We start from the raw sequence: 14,270 nt of genomic DNA, 5'->3' as shown, positions 1-14,270 counted from the left end.
TAATTCGAGGTAACAACCCGATTCATATAGTACAACTTTAATGATCTATACTATGAACTGAAAGCACTTGATGACCATGTTTTAAAGTAGTTTCACATCTTTTATGGTAAGCAAATAATATGCTTTAGGAAACCTATAACCTTAATATTACCTTTCATCCCGAGGACTTTTAAATCATTCAAATACTTATTAAGACTTTTGGCTAATGCTCTTCTATAAATCACCAACTTTAATACACACATTCTCATTTCACAAAACATGCTTCAGTTCTAATAACAAAACTTACCATGAGGAATATCATCAGAATAAAGGTTTTTGTATACATCCATAGCAAAGTCTACCATGTTGGTATCACTAAGAAGGTCCAATTTTCCTTGTAACAATTCTTTTTCATTATATATCTGCAAGAAAAAATTACTTTCTGATAAATATATTGAAGTTCCCCCAAATAAACTGATTAATACTAAGACTAGTTTACCTGGAAATATACTTCCTGAAATACTATTTTTTAAATAGAATACTATATACTATTAATTCACCCTCTTGTAAGAAGGCAATCAATCTAGACATAAGAATACTTTGTTTATCTAATAATTTAAAAATGAAGGCAATTACACAATGCAAAGCCTTTCTCACCTACTTCTGATTTATTATCTTATTTATGTGTCCCTACAAGCCATCTTTTACCCTTTCTAGAACAGGACTGTGCATAAGTAACCACACCAACTCCACTGATAAACACATATAGTTGTCTCCTCTCCACATCCAGGTAATTAGAAACCAACTTTTTCTTTCTTTTTTTTTTACTGTTTTAATATCTACATCCACATTTTTCTTTGAGGAAGCTTTTTCTTTACCCCCATATATTCCTTTACTTAACAGTCACAGTCCTTTATAATGCCTCCCCATCCACACCACTGAAACATAACTAGTATCCATTCTCTAAGTCAACCACATCATATCAGGTTTTCGCTATGCAAGGAGTTCAAGAAACATAATTTAACCCATAGTACAAGGACCAAATAAGTAAACTCACATAAACATGAAGTGTATTGAGCAATATTCAAGGAGTCTATACAATAGTATTTAGAGATAGTAATCGAAATTTTAAAATTTAATCAAATAGTCATCAACGTAAGGCTTCAGCAAAAGAAAAGGTTTTTGTACTAAATTTAATTTTACCAAGGGGAAAAAAAATGCCGGAAAATTCCACAACCTTTCACTGTCCATCAAAAGAAAACATGAAAATGGTCAGATGGTATATAGTCATGAGATCAGAACTGAATCTTCCAAACTACATAAACAATTCCTACAAAACAGTATAAGACAATCCAATTGAAAATGACTAAAACTTTAACAGGCACTTTAGAAGAGTTTAACCAAATGACCAAGACCGAAAAGGTTCTCAAGTTTATTAATCATAAAGGAAATGCAAATTAAAACCACACTAAAAACTAAAAAGACTGACAATGCCGGAGTAACTTTATCTCCTAAAGTTAAACATACATTTTGACCAGGCAATTCAGCTCCTAGGTACCCAAGAGAAATGGGTGCATATATTCAAAGGACATCTCCAATAATGTTCATAGCAGCGCTATTTGTAATAGCCGAGTCCATCAACGTTAGAATGGATAAACTGTGACATTCTCACAATATGCATTAACAAGCATCATTGAAAATCAACAAACCCCTGCCATCCTAACAACTTGGATGTCCTTCACAATGTTAAATGAAAGAAATCATACAAAGCAAGTACAGGGTGGTGTATGCTTAATTCTATTTATATAAAATCAAACACAGGCAAAACATTCTAGCATCAGATCAGATCAGGTGTGAGTAATGATTAAGAAGGGTCAGAAGGAAGGCTTTTAGGATGTTTGTTCATGTTTTACTTACTGATCTGGATGGTGGTCACATCAGTGTGTTCACTTTGGGAGAAAAGCACTTATATTTGTGCATTTTTTTGCATGAGTGTTACGCACGATAAAAAAGTTTACTTAAAAAAACTGAAGCTCCCTTTCAGTCTGCCCTACAGAAACCCTAGATGAAAACACCCTTTTCATAGTAATATGCCACCTCTCCTTGATACCCCATTAATAGCTTTTAATTTGTATTGTCTCTCCAACTGTAGGTTCCAAGCACTGCTCCTCTGCCATCAGACCTTACAGGCCTCTTCATAAGTCTACATCTACTTATATCACCTTCTCTAAAATTTGCCTCATAGACACACTTGTTCTGTAAAGGGCAGATAGTAAATATTTTACAATTTGTGAGCCAAGAAGCAAAAACCAAGAATACTATGCTTAAGTACTATAAGAAACAAATTTCAACAATTTCTTTTCCTTTTTGAAATAAATAATAATAACAATGGAGTAAATTTTTTTGTAATGTAGATCTATTAAAGAGAAGAATGGCATTCTTTTTGGGGCAGAAACTATTTCACTCAACTGGGGTATAACATTACAGTGTTCTGTAATTGAAAATGTTTGTGAACGTTCACTTGTTAAAAATTACTTTTAGCTTACAGATCATACAAAACAGGTAGAGAAGGCTGCATTCAGTTCACAGGCTAGTTTCCCAATCCCTGGTCTATTAACCCCTCGAAAACAGCTATTTTTAACAAATTCAAATATTCTGACATCTCTTCCTGCTACCTCCCACAGATCTTACATCCATACTGATGATTCTCCAAAAAAAACTCAAGCCATAAAATTCCTTTATCCCGCAAATTACAACTTGCATCTAGTACCTCATCTCTAAGACTTCCAACTTTAACTCATCACCTCTTTCAGCATTACCATTAAAATGCTTCCCCATCTCATCATGCCCTCTGCTTTTTCTAATTTTATATCACCTTTTTTGGCTGTAACTTTCTATATAAGTTTAGCTATCATTTCTAACTATTTCAAATATTTTCTCTTTAGCTATATCATTGGATTCCATCCATTTTCTCCAACCAAGCACAACTCAATGTCAATCTCTAGCTCTGGGGAAAAAAGTCATCTATTTCTTTGTTTTGGTTAAGAATGACTATAAAATGTTTCAAAACTAGGCAATATATATTCAATCACATTTGTGCTTTTCTCTGTTGATCAGCAATCCATTTCATTTCTAAATGATATTTACAAGTCTATCTCCAAATATTTCTACACCACTTCAAAAACCTTCCACTGATCCTCTCACTCTGAGAATGACCATCATTCTCTACAAATGTATGGTTTCCAGCCTCAGCTGGGCCCTCCAAACTTACCAATCCTTGTTACTTGTCTTTGGTTGGTTTCCTCAGTCACTCCTTAAACCCCCAGTTGGTTGTCTCACTCCCCTCTCAGACAGGATGGCCTAGCCTCCTGATAGAAAACATTCAGGAGTATTTACTCTGTCCCAGTAGGCTAGGTGCTTTCTATGCATTCCCTCATGTAATTCTTCTAACTCCATGAGATTCATGGTAGTACCAACATTTTATGCATGAGAAAGGCTTAGTTAAGATGAGAAAGAAACTGCTCTTAAGTGCACAGAGGTGTTACACAAATGACAGAGCCAGGATCCTAATCTAAGCAGAAATCCAGCGCCCAGGCTGCTGAACACTGCCTGGTCCTGTACTTCACCTGAGAATAAAGAAGAGCAGATACAAATATGTATTCATTCATTCATTCATTCATTTATTACATAATCATTAAAAACCTTTATGCCAAACTCTATTTCCTGTGCTGAGAACACAGCAAAGTATAAAACAAAGTTCTTGCTCTCATGGAGTTTATATTCTCCGACACACTATAAATATGCCAAATTGCTGCCCTCATGTATCACAATCGCTGACTCTCCCAACCATCTAATCACAACTCAAAGCCTCTCTTCTTCAAAAGTCCTTTTGCCCACCGAATAAAATCTGTGTTGATAATATACTCTTCCAGTACTTCTCTGACATTTCCTAATTTTTGCCTTATAATTATAGACCTTTATCTCCTCTAAAGTATAGGTGAATTTTTAGCGGTGAGATGTCTGGATTTTACGTTGGATTTATCATACTTCCATGGCAGTCCTATACTAAATATGCCAGCATCTGTCTGTCTTCCTCTTGGTGTCCTATGAACATCTTACCAATATTCTCTCCAAGGAAGAGGGTATTGGGCGCAGTATCTTCCACTGATTCGCAGCGGCCAATCATAGTTTTGGTCTTGCCCTATGAAATACTAATTTACACTTACACATTGCTCCATTTTATCTGTCTTGAAAAATGAAAGTGTAAGGAACACATTACAAAAATATGAAGTTTGGCTAGTTTAGAAGCATTTCTAGAAGTAGCTGGTAAAGGATTTCAAAATATGGTATTTCTCTATTCCCTGATTTGTGGTGAATTATCCTGACTTACCCAGGAAAAACACACAAAAAGAACAAAAACAGAAGGCATACTAGATTATTATATTCAAGCTCTAAACTATAGCTTTAAGTATATCCCAGGTGAAGAAAACCAAGACAAAAACATATCCTTTCAAGATAGGCTTCACTTGAAAATTTATTGAAAATGAACTTTGTTGTTCCCTAACATCAACTTTAAAGTTATCTACATGTTTAGAAAAAGATATACGAATTTATGTAATAAACCGTAAATAACAGGAACCCTCGAAAAGTTATCAGAACAATTTAATGTTTGTTTGTTGGGCTTTTTTGTTCTATTGTTGTTGGGACACATAAAAGCTATTCCCCAAATCTCGAATTCCTTAAGTAGACCTATGTTGTAATCTGCTTCCAGAAATAGAATTCATTTATTTTTCTGGCCAATATTCTAATCCCTTCATCACAGTAATACTGTATTATAATTATTAAAATGCATCAATTTCGCAATAAACACAAGGTATAACTAAGTTCAACATTTTAAAACTTTTAGGACTCATTAATTTTTTTTAAAACGAGGTACCAGAACCACATAGCTATTCAAGGTAGTCTAGATTTCTTGAATAGCTAAATGAATGTTGACGACCAATTCAAATCACACGAAATCTATTTAACTATAACTGGAAAACAACTTTTAGGGTAAAATTTTGTCGGGTTAATTTGCTTTTTGTTTCGTGGGGTGGAGGTCCCCTTCCTCCCCCAACAAAATAGGCTACGCCTGTAGGAAGTAGGTACTTATCAAAAGACCAGGACTACTCAATGCAAAGAACTCACAACTTCCTGGCAACCAAAGTGCTAGATATTTAAGCGGAAGAGGACCATTCCAAACGATCCGGCAAGCCCAGCACACCCTTGCCACAGTTCCTGAAAAAACAAAGTATCAAAATCTCTAACCCTCCCATTCGTTTTTAGAAGTCGGCCCGAAGCTCCGGAAAGCTCGGGCGTTATCCCCGTGAAGTCGGCAGCGAGTCGTCCACCTCCGACAGGAACGGACGCGGAAGTCCCTTGGACACCGGCACCTCAAGAAGCGAGGCGAACACCTCGTTCTCCCCTGGGGGTCACAGTGCTACCTCTCTCCACCTCACGGCCCAAGGCCGCGGGACCAATCAACTCCGACACAGGACCACACCGGCGGCCGCCTCACACGTGTGTCAGGCCCAGGGCTCCCGCCACTGCCTGTCGGCCTTGCCCCGCATCTCCCGCGCTCCCACGGCTTCCTCACCCTCAAAGCCCCGCTCACCTCCTTTACGGAGAGAAACTCAAGCAACGGAAAGACCAAATGCCGATCCAGAAAGTGCGCGATGCGGGTAGTCAAGTCGTACTCCGCCATCTTGTCAAGGAAAAGGAGAGTCTCCCCTCACTAAAACTTTATTGACAGCGCCGACAAAGGAACAGACAGGCCCCCAGCGCGCATGCGCAATGCTTCAACTCGCCCAGGGGAAGGGGCGGGGTTCAGGCCGCGGCGCCGGGAGAACAATGTCCCGGGCGCGGGGCCTCCTTGGCTCTGGGCTGTTCCGGGACTGGGCGGAGCGTTGGGCACTTTTCTTTTTCTCGCAAGTTTGTCAGTGTACTGCGGTCCGTTCCGTTAATAAATACTGAAAACTCAGAATTGATTGCTGAGGCAACGTCGATTGCATTGCGATGCGGCGGAGGACGAGATAAAGAGGCCCCTGCGCTCCAGGACGTTACATGCAAGGAGGACTAGGAGCTTTTATTTGTCATAGTAATCATTTTGTAAACCGTTGGTTAGATTGTTTCAGACAGACAACAAGTAAAATAATTTCAGATTATAGTAACAGCCATAACGTAATGCTTCTGTGGGGGTGGTCAGGTTGTGCTTTTTTTTAAAGATCTAATTGAGTTTATTAAGTGATTCATGAATCCGGCAGCATCCTATCTAGTAACTAGAAGGGTGCTCCCAGGAATTGAACAAAATGAAAGGTCTTTATAGAAATAACTATGAAGCAAGGGAGGTATTAACAAAAGAAAAGAAAGGATTGATTTTGGGCCAGGATATTTTTTTGGGGGGAAGAGAATGGGGAAGGATTTGTAATCATGTAGATTGCCTCAGTTATTTCAGAGCATAGTAAGAGCCCCAACGCAGTGGAGGTGGTCGGGTTGGATCTTTTCAATTAGATTAGCTAGAGAAGACTCAGATGGGAATTAGGGTGGTTAGAGAGGACTCAGGGTAACAGTTTAGCTGAGAGTTGTAAGAGATGGAGGTGACCAAAATTAGAGTCTGGGTGAAAACATACCTGGTGGAACCCACAGCAAAAACAAAGGCCATGACACAGAAAGGACTTGGTGTGTTTCAAAAACGGAATACTGAAGAGTGAGGTTCAAGACTTTGAGAAGGGCCAGGTCATGATTAAGATAAGGAATGTGGATTTTATCGTAAGGGCTCTGAAATCTCCTTTGCTAATTATGTCTCATCTTTCAGGTCTCTTCATTTTGTAGTGCCTTGGGGTCTTTTACCTCTTCTCTATCTAGGCCATTGCCCTAAGTGTCCAACCTAAGGGCTTTAAATGAAATCTGCGCATTGACAACTCCCAAAGTATAACCCTATCCAGACTCGTAGTTAACCGCAGACTCACATATCTTCAATTGCCTACCCGACATCTCCACGTTATCATGTCTAAAACCAAACTCCCCCATGTAGCTCGTCAAAAGCTGCAACTTTGACACTCTTCTCCAGCTCAGTGAATGCCAACTCCATCTGTCTAGTTGCTCAGACCCCAAACCTGGGAGCCATCTTGACTTTTTCTTACACTCTATTTTGAATCCACCAACCAATCCTTAGGTTCTAACCTTCAAAGCAGATCCATATCCAATCAGTTTAAACCACCTCCAAAGTTAATCCCTAATCCAACCACCTTTATCTCTTGCTTTGATTTTTGGAATAGCCTCTTTACTGATCGCCTTGCTTCCCCTCTTTTCTTCCTGTAATTTATTCTCCATACAGCAGCCAGAGTGACTTTTAAAAGTCAAATTATGCTCAAAACCCTCCAAGCCTTGTTATCTCACTCAGAGTAAAAGATATATCATAAAATGTCATAAAAAGCCCTGGATCATCTGGACCTGTCTGACTTTTCTCTTCCTCTTGCTTACTCTCCCCCAATCCTAAGTAACCACTAGTCTTTCTGTCTTGTAGATTTCCCTATTCATAACTTTCATGTGAATGGAATTATATCTTATGTGGTCTTTTGTCTGACTTTTACACTTACCGTTTTCAAGGTTCATCCAAGTTGTAGAATGAACAAATACTTAATTCCTTTTTATGACCAAATAGTATTCCGTTTCATGAATATACCACATATTGTTTACCCATTCATCCATTGATGAGCATTTGAGTTGTTTCTATGTTTTGGCTGCTATGAATAATGCTGCTATAAACATTCGTGTACACGTTTTTATGTGGACATATGTTTTCCATTATCTTGGGTATATACCCAGAGGTGGAATTGCTGGGTTATGTAGTAACTCGATGTTTAATTGCTCAAGAAACTGCAAGACAGTACTCTGATTTTGCAAGACATTACCACTAGGGGAAACTAGGTAAAAGGTACACAGAATCTCCCTGTATTGTTTCTTACACCTGCATGGGAATCCATGATCTCAGAATAAAACTTCAATTTTAAAAAATGATTCCTAGATTTTGGACTTATGAAACTGGATACCTACTGGTGACTAGAATATGGGGCTTGTGGGGGAGAAAGGCAAAGGAATATGTATGGGTGCTAAAATTAGGAATTCTATTTTAGACAGAATAAGATCCCTGTTAGATATGTAAGAGGTGATATCTAGAATGCAAGTAGAGACACTATTTTGGATCAGCTAATCACTTACCATGCATGTAACCTTATAAAAGATATTTTCAAAGATTTGGGAGTATGATATGGTCTGGCCATTATACCATTTACAGTATTGTTGGGAAGGTAAGGCAGAATTCCCATGAAGCAGAGAATACATAATAGTATAGGCTGCTAAATTGTGGGGAATAGTCCTTGTAACCTGTAACAGCTGAGAAATGATAATCTGAAGTTTCCAGGAAGCCCAGACACTAAAGTTATCATAGAATATAGGAAAAGAGGAAGTTAGAGAAATAGCAAGAACTGAGGCTTCACGCAAAAGTGAGCTTTGACAGATGAAGGAAAGAAGCAGGTAGCAGTATGGAAACTTGCCAAAAAGGAACAGAGAGCATCTTTAAGAAGCAGAGAGAAATAAGATGCAATTTAATTTGGCAAACATTTTAAACTTTTATCATATGAAAAGTGCTAAGCTAGGTGTTAATGGGAATATATAATCAGAGCTAGTTACTGGCCACAGAAGCTTTCTGTCTAATAGGTGACAATTATCCATTCATTTGTTCAATATAAATTGAATACTGACAATGTGCTAGGCTCTGTTCTAGGTTCTGGGAATTCAGTGGTAGAGAAAACAAACCACCTTCTCTATAGAAGCTTATATTCAGGTGGAAGGAGACAAATAAAAAATAAAAATATATACTTTTTTAGTTGGTAGTAAGTGCTATGCAGAACAATATGCAAAGTAAAAGAGAATGATGGGGAAAGCTTGCTGATTTATATAAAGTGGTCAGGGAAGGCCTGTCTGATAAGGTAGAATTTGAAAAGAGACATGAAGCAAGTGAGGGAGCCTGTGGCTCACCAGAGGAAGAAAATTACAGGTGAAGGAACATTAAGTATAAAAGTGCTGAAGCAAAAGTGTGCTTTTTGTTTGATATCCTTGAGGAAAAGCAAGGAGTCTAGAAATTCAAGAGTTGATTAGCAAGAGGAAGTGTGGTCTAGAAGATGAGTTCAGAGGGAGTGATGGGCCAGATGATGTCATGCTTTGTAGGCCACGGTAAGGACTTGGGTTGTATTCTGAATGAGGTGGGAAGCTATTGGAGGGTTTTGAGCAGAGAAGTCACATACTCAGAGTTATGCTTTAAAAGATCACTTTGAGGGATTGGGGGAAAGGAGACAAGCATTAACAAAGAGACCAGTTTATTAATAGACTATTGAAATAATTCAAGGAAGAGATGATAGGGGCTTAGAAAAGAGAAGTAGCAATGAAAGAGTTGTGAACAGAAGTGAAATTCTAAATGTATTTTGAATGCAGAGCTAGCAATATTTGCTAATGATTAGATGAGAGAAGGGCCAAAGGTCTAAAAGAACTGAGACGATTTGCTAAGACAAGGAAGGGTGTGATAGATACATGTTTTAGAGGCGAGAAACCAAAGTTTAGTTTGGGACATATTATGTTTGGGATGCCTCTTAGATAGCTAAGTGGAGATATTGATTAGGCAGTGGTACATATGAGTCTGGAATTGAAGAGAAAGGTAAGAGCTGGAGGTAGAAATTAGATCTTGTCAATGTGTTGAAGAAATTTAGACCCATGGGACTAAATGAGATCAGAGAATGAGGGCGATGGGAAGGGATGAGCAGGGCTAAATGTTAGGCACTTCAGCGTGTGGAGGTTAGGACAGTGCAGATCAAGTAAGGAAGCTGGAGGAGTGGCCAGTAGGTGGACGAGAGAAGAGGAGGAGCAAGAGAAATTACTGTTTCAGGCACCAAAGGAGGAGAGTGGTCCAAGCAAGACGGAGCAGTGGACTATGTCAAATGATGCTGTTAGTTCAAGATGACAACTGAGTTTTGCCTGTCAGCTTTGAAAATGTGAAGGTTATTGATGACCTGGATAAGAGCAGTTTCAGTCAGTAGCAGATGAAAAAGTCTGTTTGGAGAGAGCTCAAAAGATGGGAAGAAAGGAAGTGAAACAACATATGTAAACAGAGCTTTTGAGGAATTTTACAAGAAAAGGGAAGCAGTGAAATACAATGAAAGATATGGCGTCTAGGGAGGGTGTTTTAAAGGATGTGTGTATGCTGAGAGACATCATATAATACTTATGTAAATAACTGTAATGGAAAGATAGAGTATTATGCGAAGCTGCAAGGAACATGGGAAGATCGTGGGGTCCCAGTCAGACTGTGCTCAAACAGAGATTGATTCTCAGTGAGTGTAGAAAACAGGCAGGAAGCTTGACAGATTGTATGTCTTTTGCATTGGGTCTGCTGACGTTCACAACACATATGGAAGAGAGTATTGCATGTGGTTCAGGAACAATTTGAACCCTGTAGAGACATAAAAACAGGAAAGTATAAGAAGTATTTGAGAAAGACAACTTGGGAAGTTAGCTGAAGATTGAATACTATCAGGGAGGATATACTAGAAAAGAAAGACCAGAGCCAAATAGTAGAAAGCTTATGTGAGGAATTTGGCATTTATCTGAGGTTATGAAGAGCCTTAAAGTATTTTTTGAGTATGAGAGTGAATAATCTTATCTGTGTTTCAGGAAGGTAACCCTGACAATGGCGTGGACTGTGATTGTATAGATGAAATGCAGCCAGGCTGTGGAAGGTCTTCCAAACCATGCTGGGAAACTTGGATTTGGTCAGATAGGCAATGGGAGCCACTCATTAAGTTCTTAAAAAGAAAAAGACATGAAAACAGTGGTGTTTTGTCCTTTAAAATTAAACTGGAAATGATTTACAAGATGGATTAAAGTGGTGACAGATTGGAAACTCTGCTGATTTGCCTGGCTTTTCTTCTGGAATTTTCCTTGCTGGTTTGTGAAAATATCTTGTTTCTTTTTATAAGAGAGATTTAGTCCCGAATATGGAAAATCTGACTTTTTTGCTTTAGTCTCTTTCTAGTGTTTTAGTTAAAAAGAGATATTACAGGAGGAAGGACAGATAAGAGCTCACCTGCTAGTATGTAGGTGGTGTCAGATGAAGACTTTGATTCTCACACATGCATCAAGTATTATTGAATGCTTTCCATTCGCTGATCACCAGCTCAGGCTCTGGGGAAACAAAGAAAGGAAACTAATCCCAGGCACAAGGAGTGTGCAGTTTAATGGGGGCAGCAAGCATATAAAAAGTACAATAATTATAGCACAATATGGGAGACTCTATGCACAGAGTGCAGCTTGGCATCCAGGGGAGGAAGTGACTTGCTGCCAGAGAAAGCTGGAGCTTCATGGAGAAGGCAACCTTTGACTACCTCTACCTGAATAGATCTTCAGCTGCCTAAGAAAAGGTGAAAGGATGTTTCAGACAGAGGGAAGGAAGCGCAAGCACACAGGCTTAGCCTTGAGAAAAAGCACAGGGTCATTGGTGACTTTGAGAAGGTCTCTGTGCCTAGAGAGTAGCATGTGTGATATCGAGTGGCAGGACATGTAAGGGTCAGTTGTCAAGGGTGCGGTGGACTATGCTGAGAAGTTTGAATTCTGTCCTGCAGGCCAGTTTTCCTCGTGACTCTTTTCCGTACATCCTTCTCTGTCTTTCTAGTTCAGGCTATGATGATCTCTCACTCAGACTATTGCGATGGTCTTCCAAAGGGTCTCCCTATCCGTGGTCCTGCACCTGCCTACCTGTCCTCCACCCTGTTGTCTGGGTGACCTATAAGGTCTGACAATTAAGTTCGCAAACTTGTTGCAATGATACTAACCTATTTTGATATCAGAGGGATTATTCATTATGAATTTGTACCAACTGGACAAACAGTTAACCAAGTTTACTATTTGGAAGTGCTGAAAAGGCTGTGTGAAAAAGTTAGACGGCCTGAACTTTTCGCCAACAATTCATGGCTCTTGCATCATGACAATTTACCAGCTCACACGGCACTGTCTGTGAGGGAGCTTTTAGCCAGTAAACAAATAACTGTATTGGAACACCCTCCCTACTCACCTGATCTGATCCCCAATGACTTCTTTCTTTACCTGAAAAATAAAAGAAATACTGATAGGAAAACATTTTGATGACATTCAGGACATCAAGGGTAATACGATGACAGCTCTGATGGCCATTCCAGAAAAAGAGTTCCAAAATTGCTTTGAAGGGTGGACTAGGCACTGGCGTCGGTACACAGCTTCCCAAAGGGAGTACTTCGAAGGTGACCATAGTTATATTTGGCAATGCGGTATGTAGCACTTTTTCTAGGATGAGTTCACAAACTTAATTGTCCGACTTCGTAAATGAACATCTGTGCTGTTATGAGTTGAATTGTGCCATTCAAATTCATCTGTTGAAGTCCTTAACCCCCAGTACTTTAGAATGTAATTGTATTTGCAAATAAGATCTTGAAAGCGGTAATTAAGTTAAAATGAGGTCATTCGATGGTCCCTAATCCAATATGACTGGTATCATAATAAGAAGAGATTAGGACACAAACATGTACAGAGGAAAGACCATGTGAAGACACAAGAAGATGATAGCCATCCATAAGCCAAGGAGAGACCTTAGAAGAAACAACCCTGCCAGCACCTTGATCTTGGACTTCTAGCCTCCAGAACTATGAGAAAATAAATTTCTGTTGACCACTTCTTTCCTTTTTAAGACCCAGATGAAGCGTCGTCTTCCCTATTTTGTGTTTCCCATTAGCAGAGCATATTTGAAGTAATCACTCCCTCCTGCCTGTCTCTGCTGGTGACAAACTTTCATCTCAGAGCCTGTAACATTTGAGCCCATTTTTAAAAACGTGTTTCCCCCTACTAGACTTTAGACATATTGAGTAAAGGACTATGAATATTCATCTTTATGCTCCCAATTCCTATCTCAGTTCCTGGCATATAACAAGTACCCTAGAAATGCTCTAGAAATGCATAGAGCCTGGATATCCAGATCTGCATGTGCTTGAAAGAAATTCTTCCATATTTTGCAATAGTGTACTGTCAGTTTTTAGAATGCTCATGTCTGCTAATTAGCTCTCTTGGATATTTCTAAATACCACTAAATAACATTATTCTTAATCTAATCACCCTTTTAATATACTGGATGCAGACGTCTATTGCATTTTTTTTAAAATATTTTATTGGGGAAGGGGAACAGGACTTTATTGGGGAACAGTGTGTACTTCCAGGACTTTTTTCCAAGTCAAGTTGTTGTCCTTTCAATCTTAGCTGTGAAGGGTGCCATTCAGCTTCAAGTTGTTGTCCTTTCAGTCTTAGTTGTGGAGGGCGCAGCTCAGCTCCAGCTCCAGTTGCCCTTGCTAGTTGCGGGGGCGCAGCCCACTGAGCCGGCAACCTTGTGGTTGCGAGGATGCACTCCAACCAACTGAGCCATTCGGAAGCTCAGCGGCAGCTCAGCTCAAGTTGCCGTGTTCAATCTTAGTTGCAGGGGGCGCTGCCCACCATCCCTTGCGAGACTCGAGGGATTGAACTGGCAACCTTGTGGTTGAGAGCCCACTGGCCCATGTGGGAATCAAACCGGCAGCCTTCGGGGTTAGGAGCATGGAGCTCTAACTGCCTGAGCCACCGGGCCAGCCCCTATTGCATTTTAATATGTCTGCTTTCTTTAGTTATATTTCCAGTTCATTTATTTAACACATTTATTTGGTCCCTACTCCGTGCCAGATACAGTGCTAGGTTCTGAGAGTAAGAAAACAACTAAAATGCTGTTCCTGCATAAAAGAACTCGTGGTTAGGTGGAAGAGACAGATACATAAACCAATTAAGCTGCAGTGTGGTAAGTACAATGATAGAGGTGTGTATTCGGTATTAATGGAATGATTTAATTAGATGGAAAGCATGGACACATCTTACATCTAGGTGTTTGCTAGGTTCTTTTTTGTTTGTTTGTTTACTTTTGTAAAATGATTATTCCTTCTTGGAGTATGTATCTTTAGCAGGTGACTTTTTCCTGACCTTACAGCCTTGCTCTGGAGGGACCTTATTGGAACTCTTTACGTACTGATTACACCTAATGCCTGTGTGACAATTTCCAGAAGCCTCAGTCCTGCTGTCATCCTCATTAAAGAATCACACGGAGAGAAGGCGCCTTCAGAGGACTTAAATTCCCTTCTTTCTTCACTTACCACCTC

General features: G+C 39.4%; 1 protein-coding gene across 1 annotated transcript in view; it reads right to left on the bottom strand.

The window, feature by feature from the left end:
* EIF3E (eukaryotic translation initiation factor 3 subunit E) overlaps window positions 1-5,789 on the bottom strand; it is a 47,204-nt gene extending 41,415 nt beyond the window's left edge. The window contains exons 1-2 of the mRNA XM_019750651.3: window positions 5,633-5,789; window positions 287-401 (exon numbers count right to left, since the gene is read on the bottom strand). Of these exons, the coding sequence (XP_019606210.1) occupies window positions 287-401; window positions 5,633-5,722 (205 nt within the window). The 5' untranslated portion in view covers window positions 5,723-5,789. The remainder of the gene's footprint in view (window positions 1-286; window positions 402-5,632) is intronic.
* Window positions 5,790-14,270: the final 8,481 nt, after the last annotated feature.

Source organism: Rhinolophus sinicus, chromosome 6 (assembly GCF_057876585.1).
Source record: "Rhinolophus sinicus isolate RSI-liver-muscle chromosome 6, RSI-T2T, whole genome shotgun sequence".
Taxonomy (NCBI): domain Eukaryota; kingdom Metazoa; phylum Chordata; class Mammalia; order Chiroptera; family Rhinolophidae; genus Rhinolophus; species Rhinolophus sinicus.
Note: the sequence above shows the minus strand (reverse complement) of the source record. Positions and strands in the feature narration are given on the sequence as shown.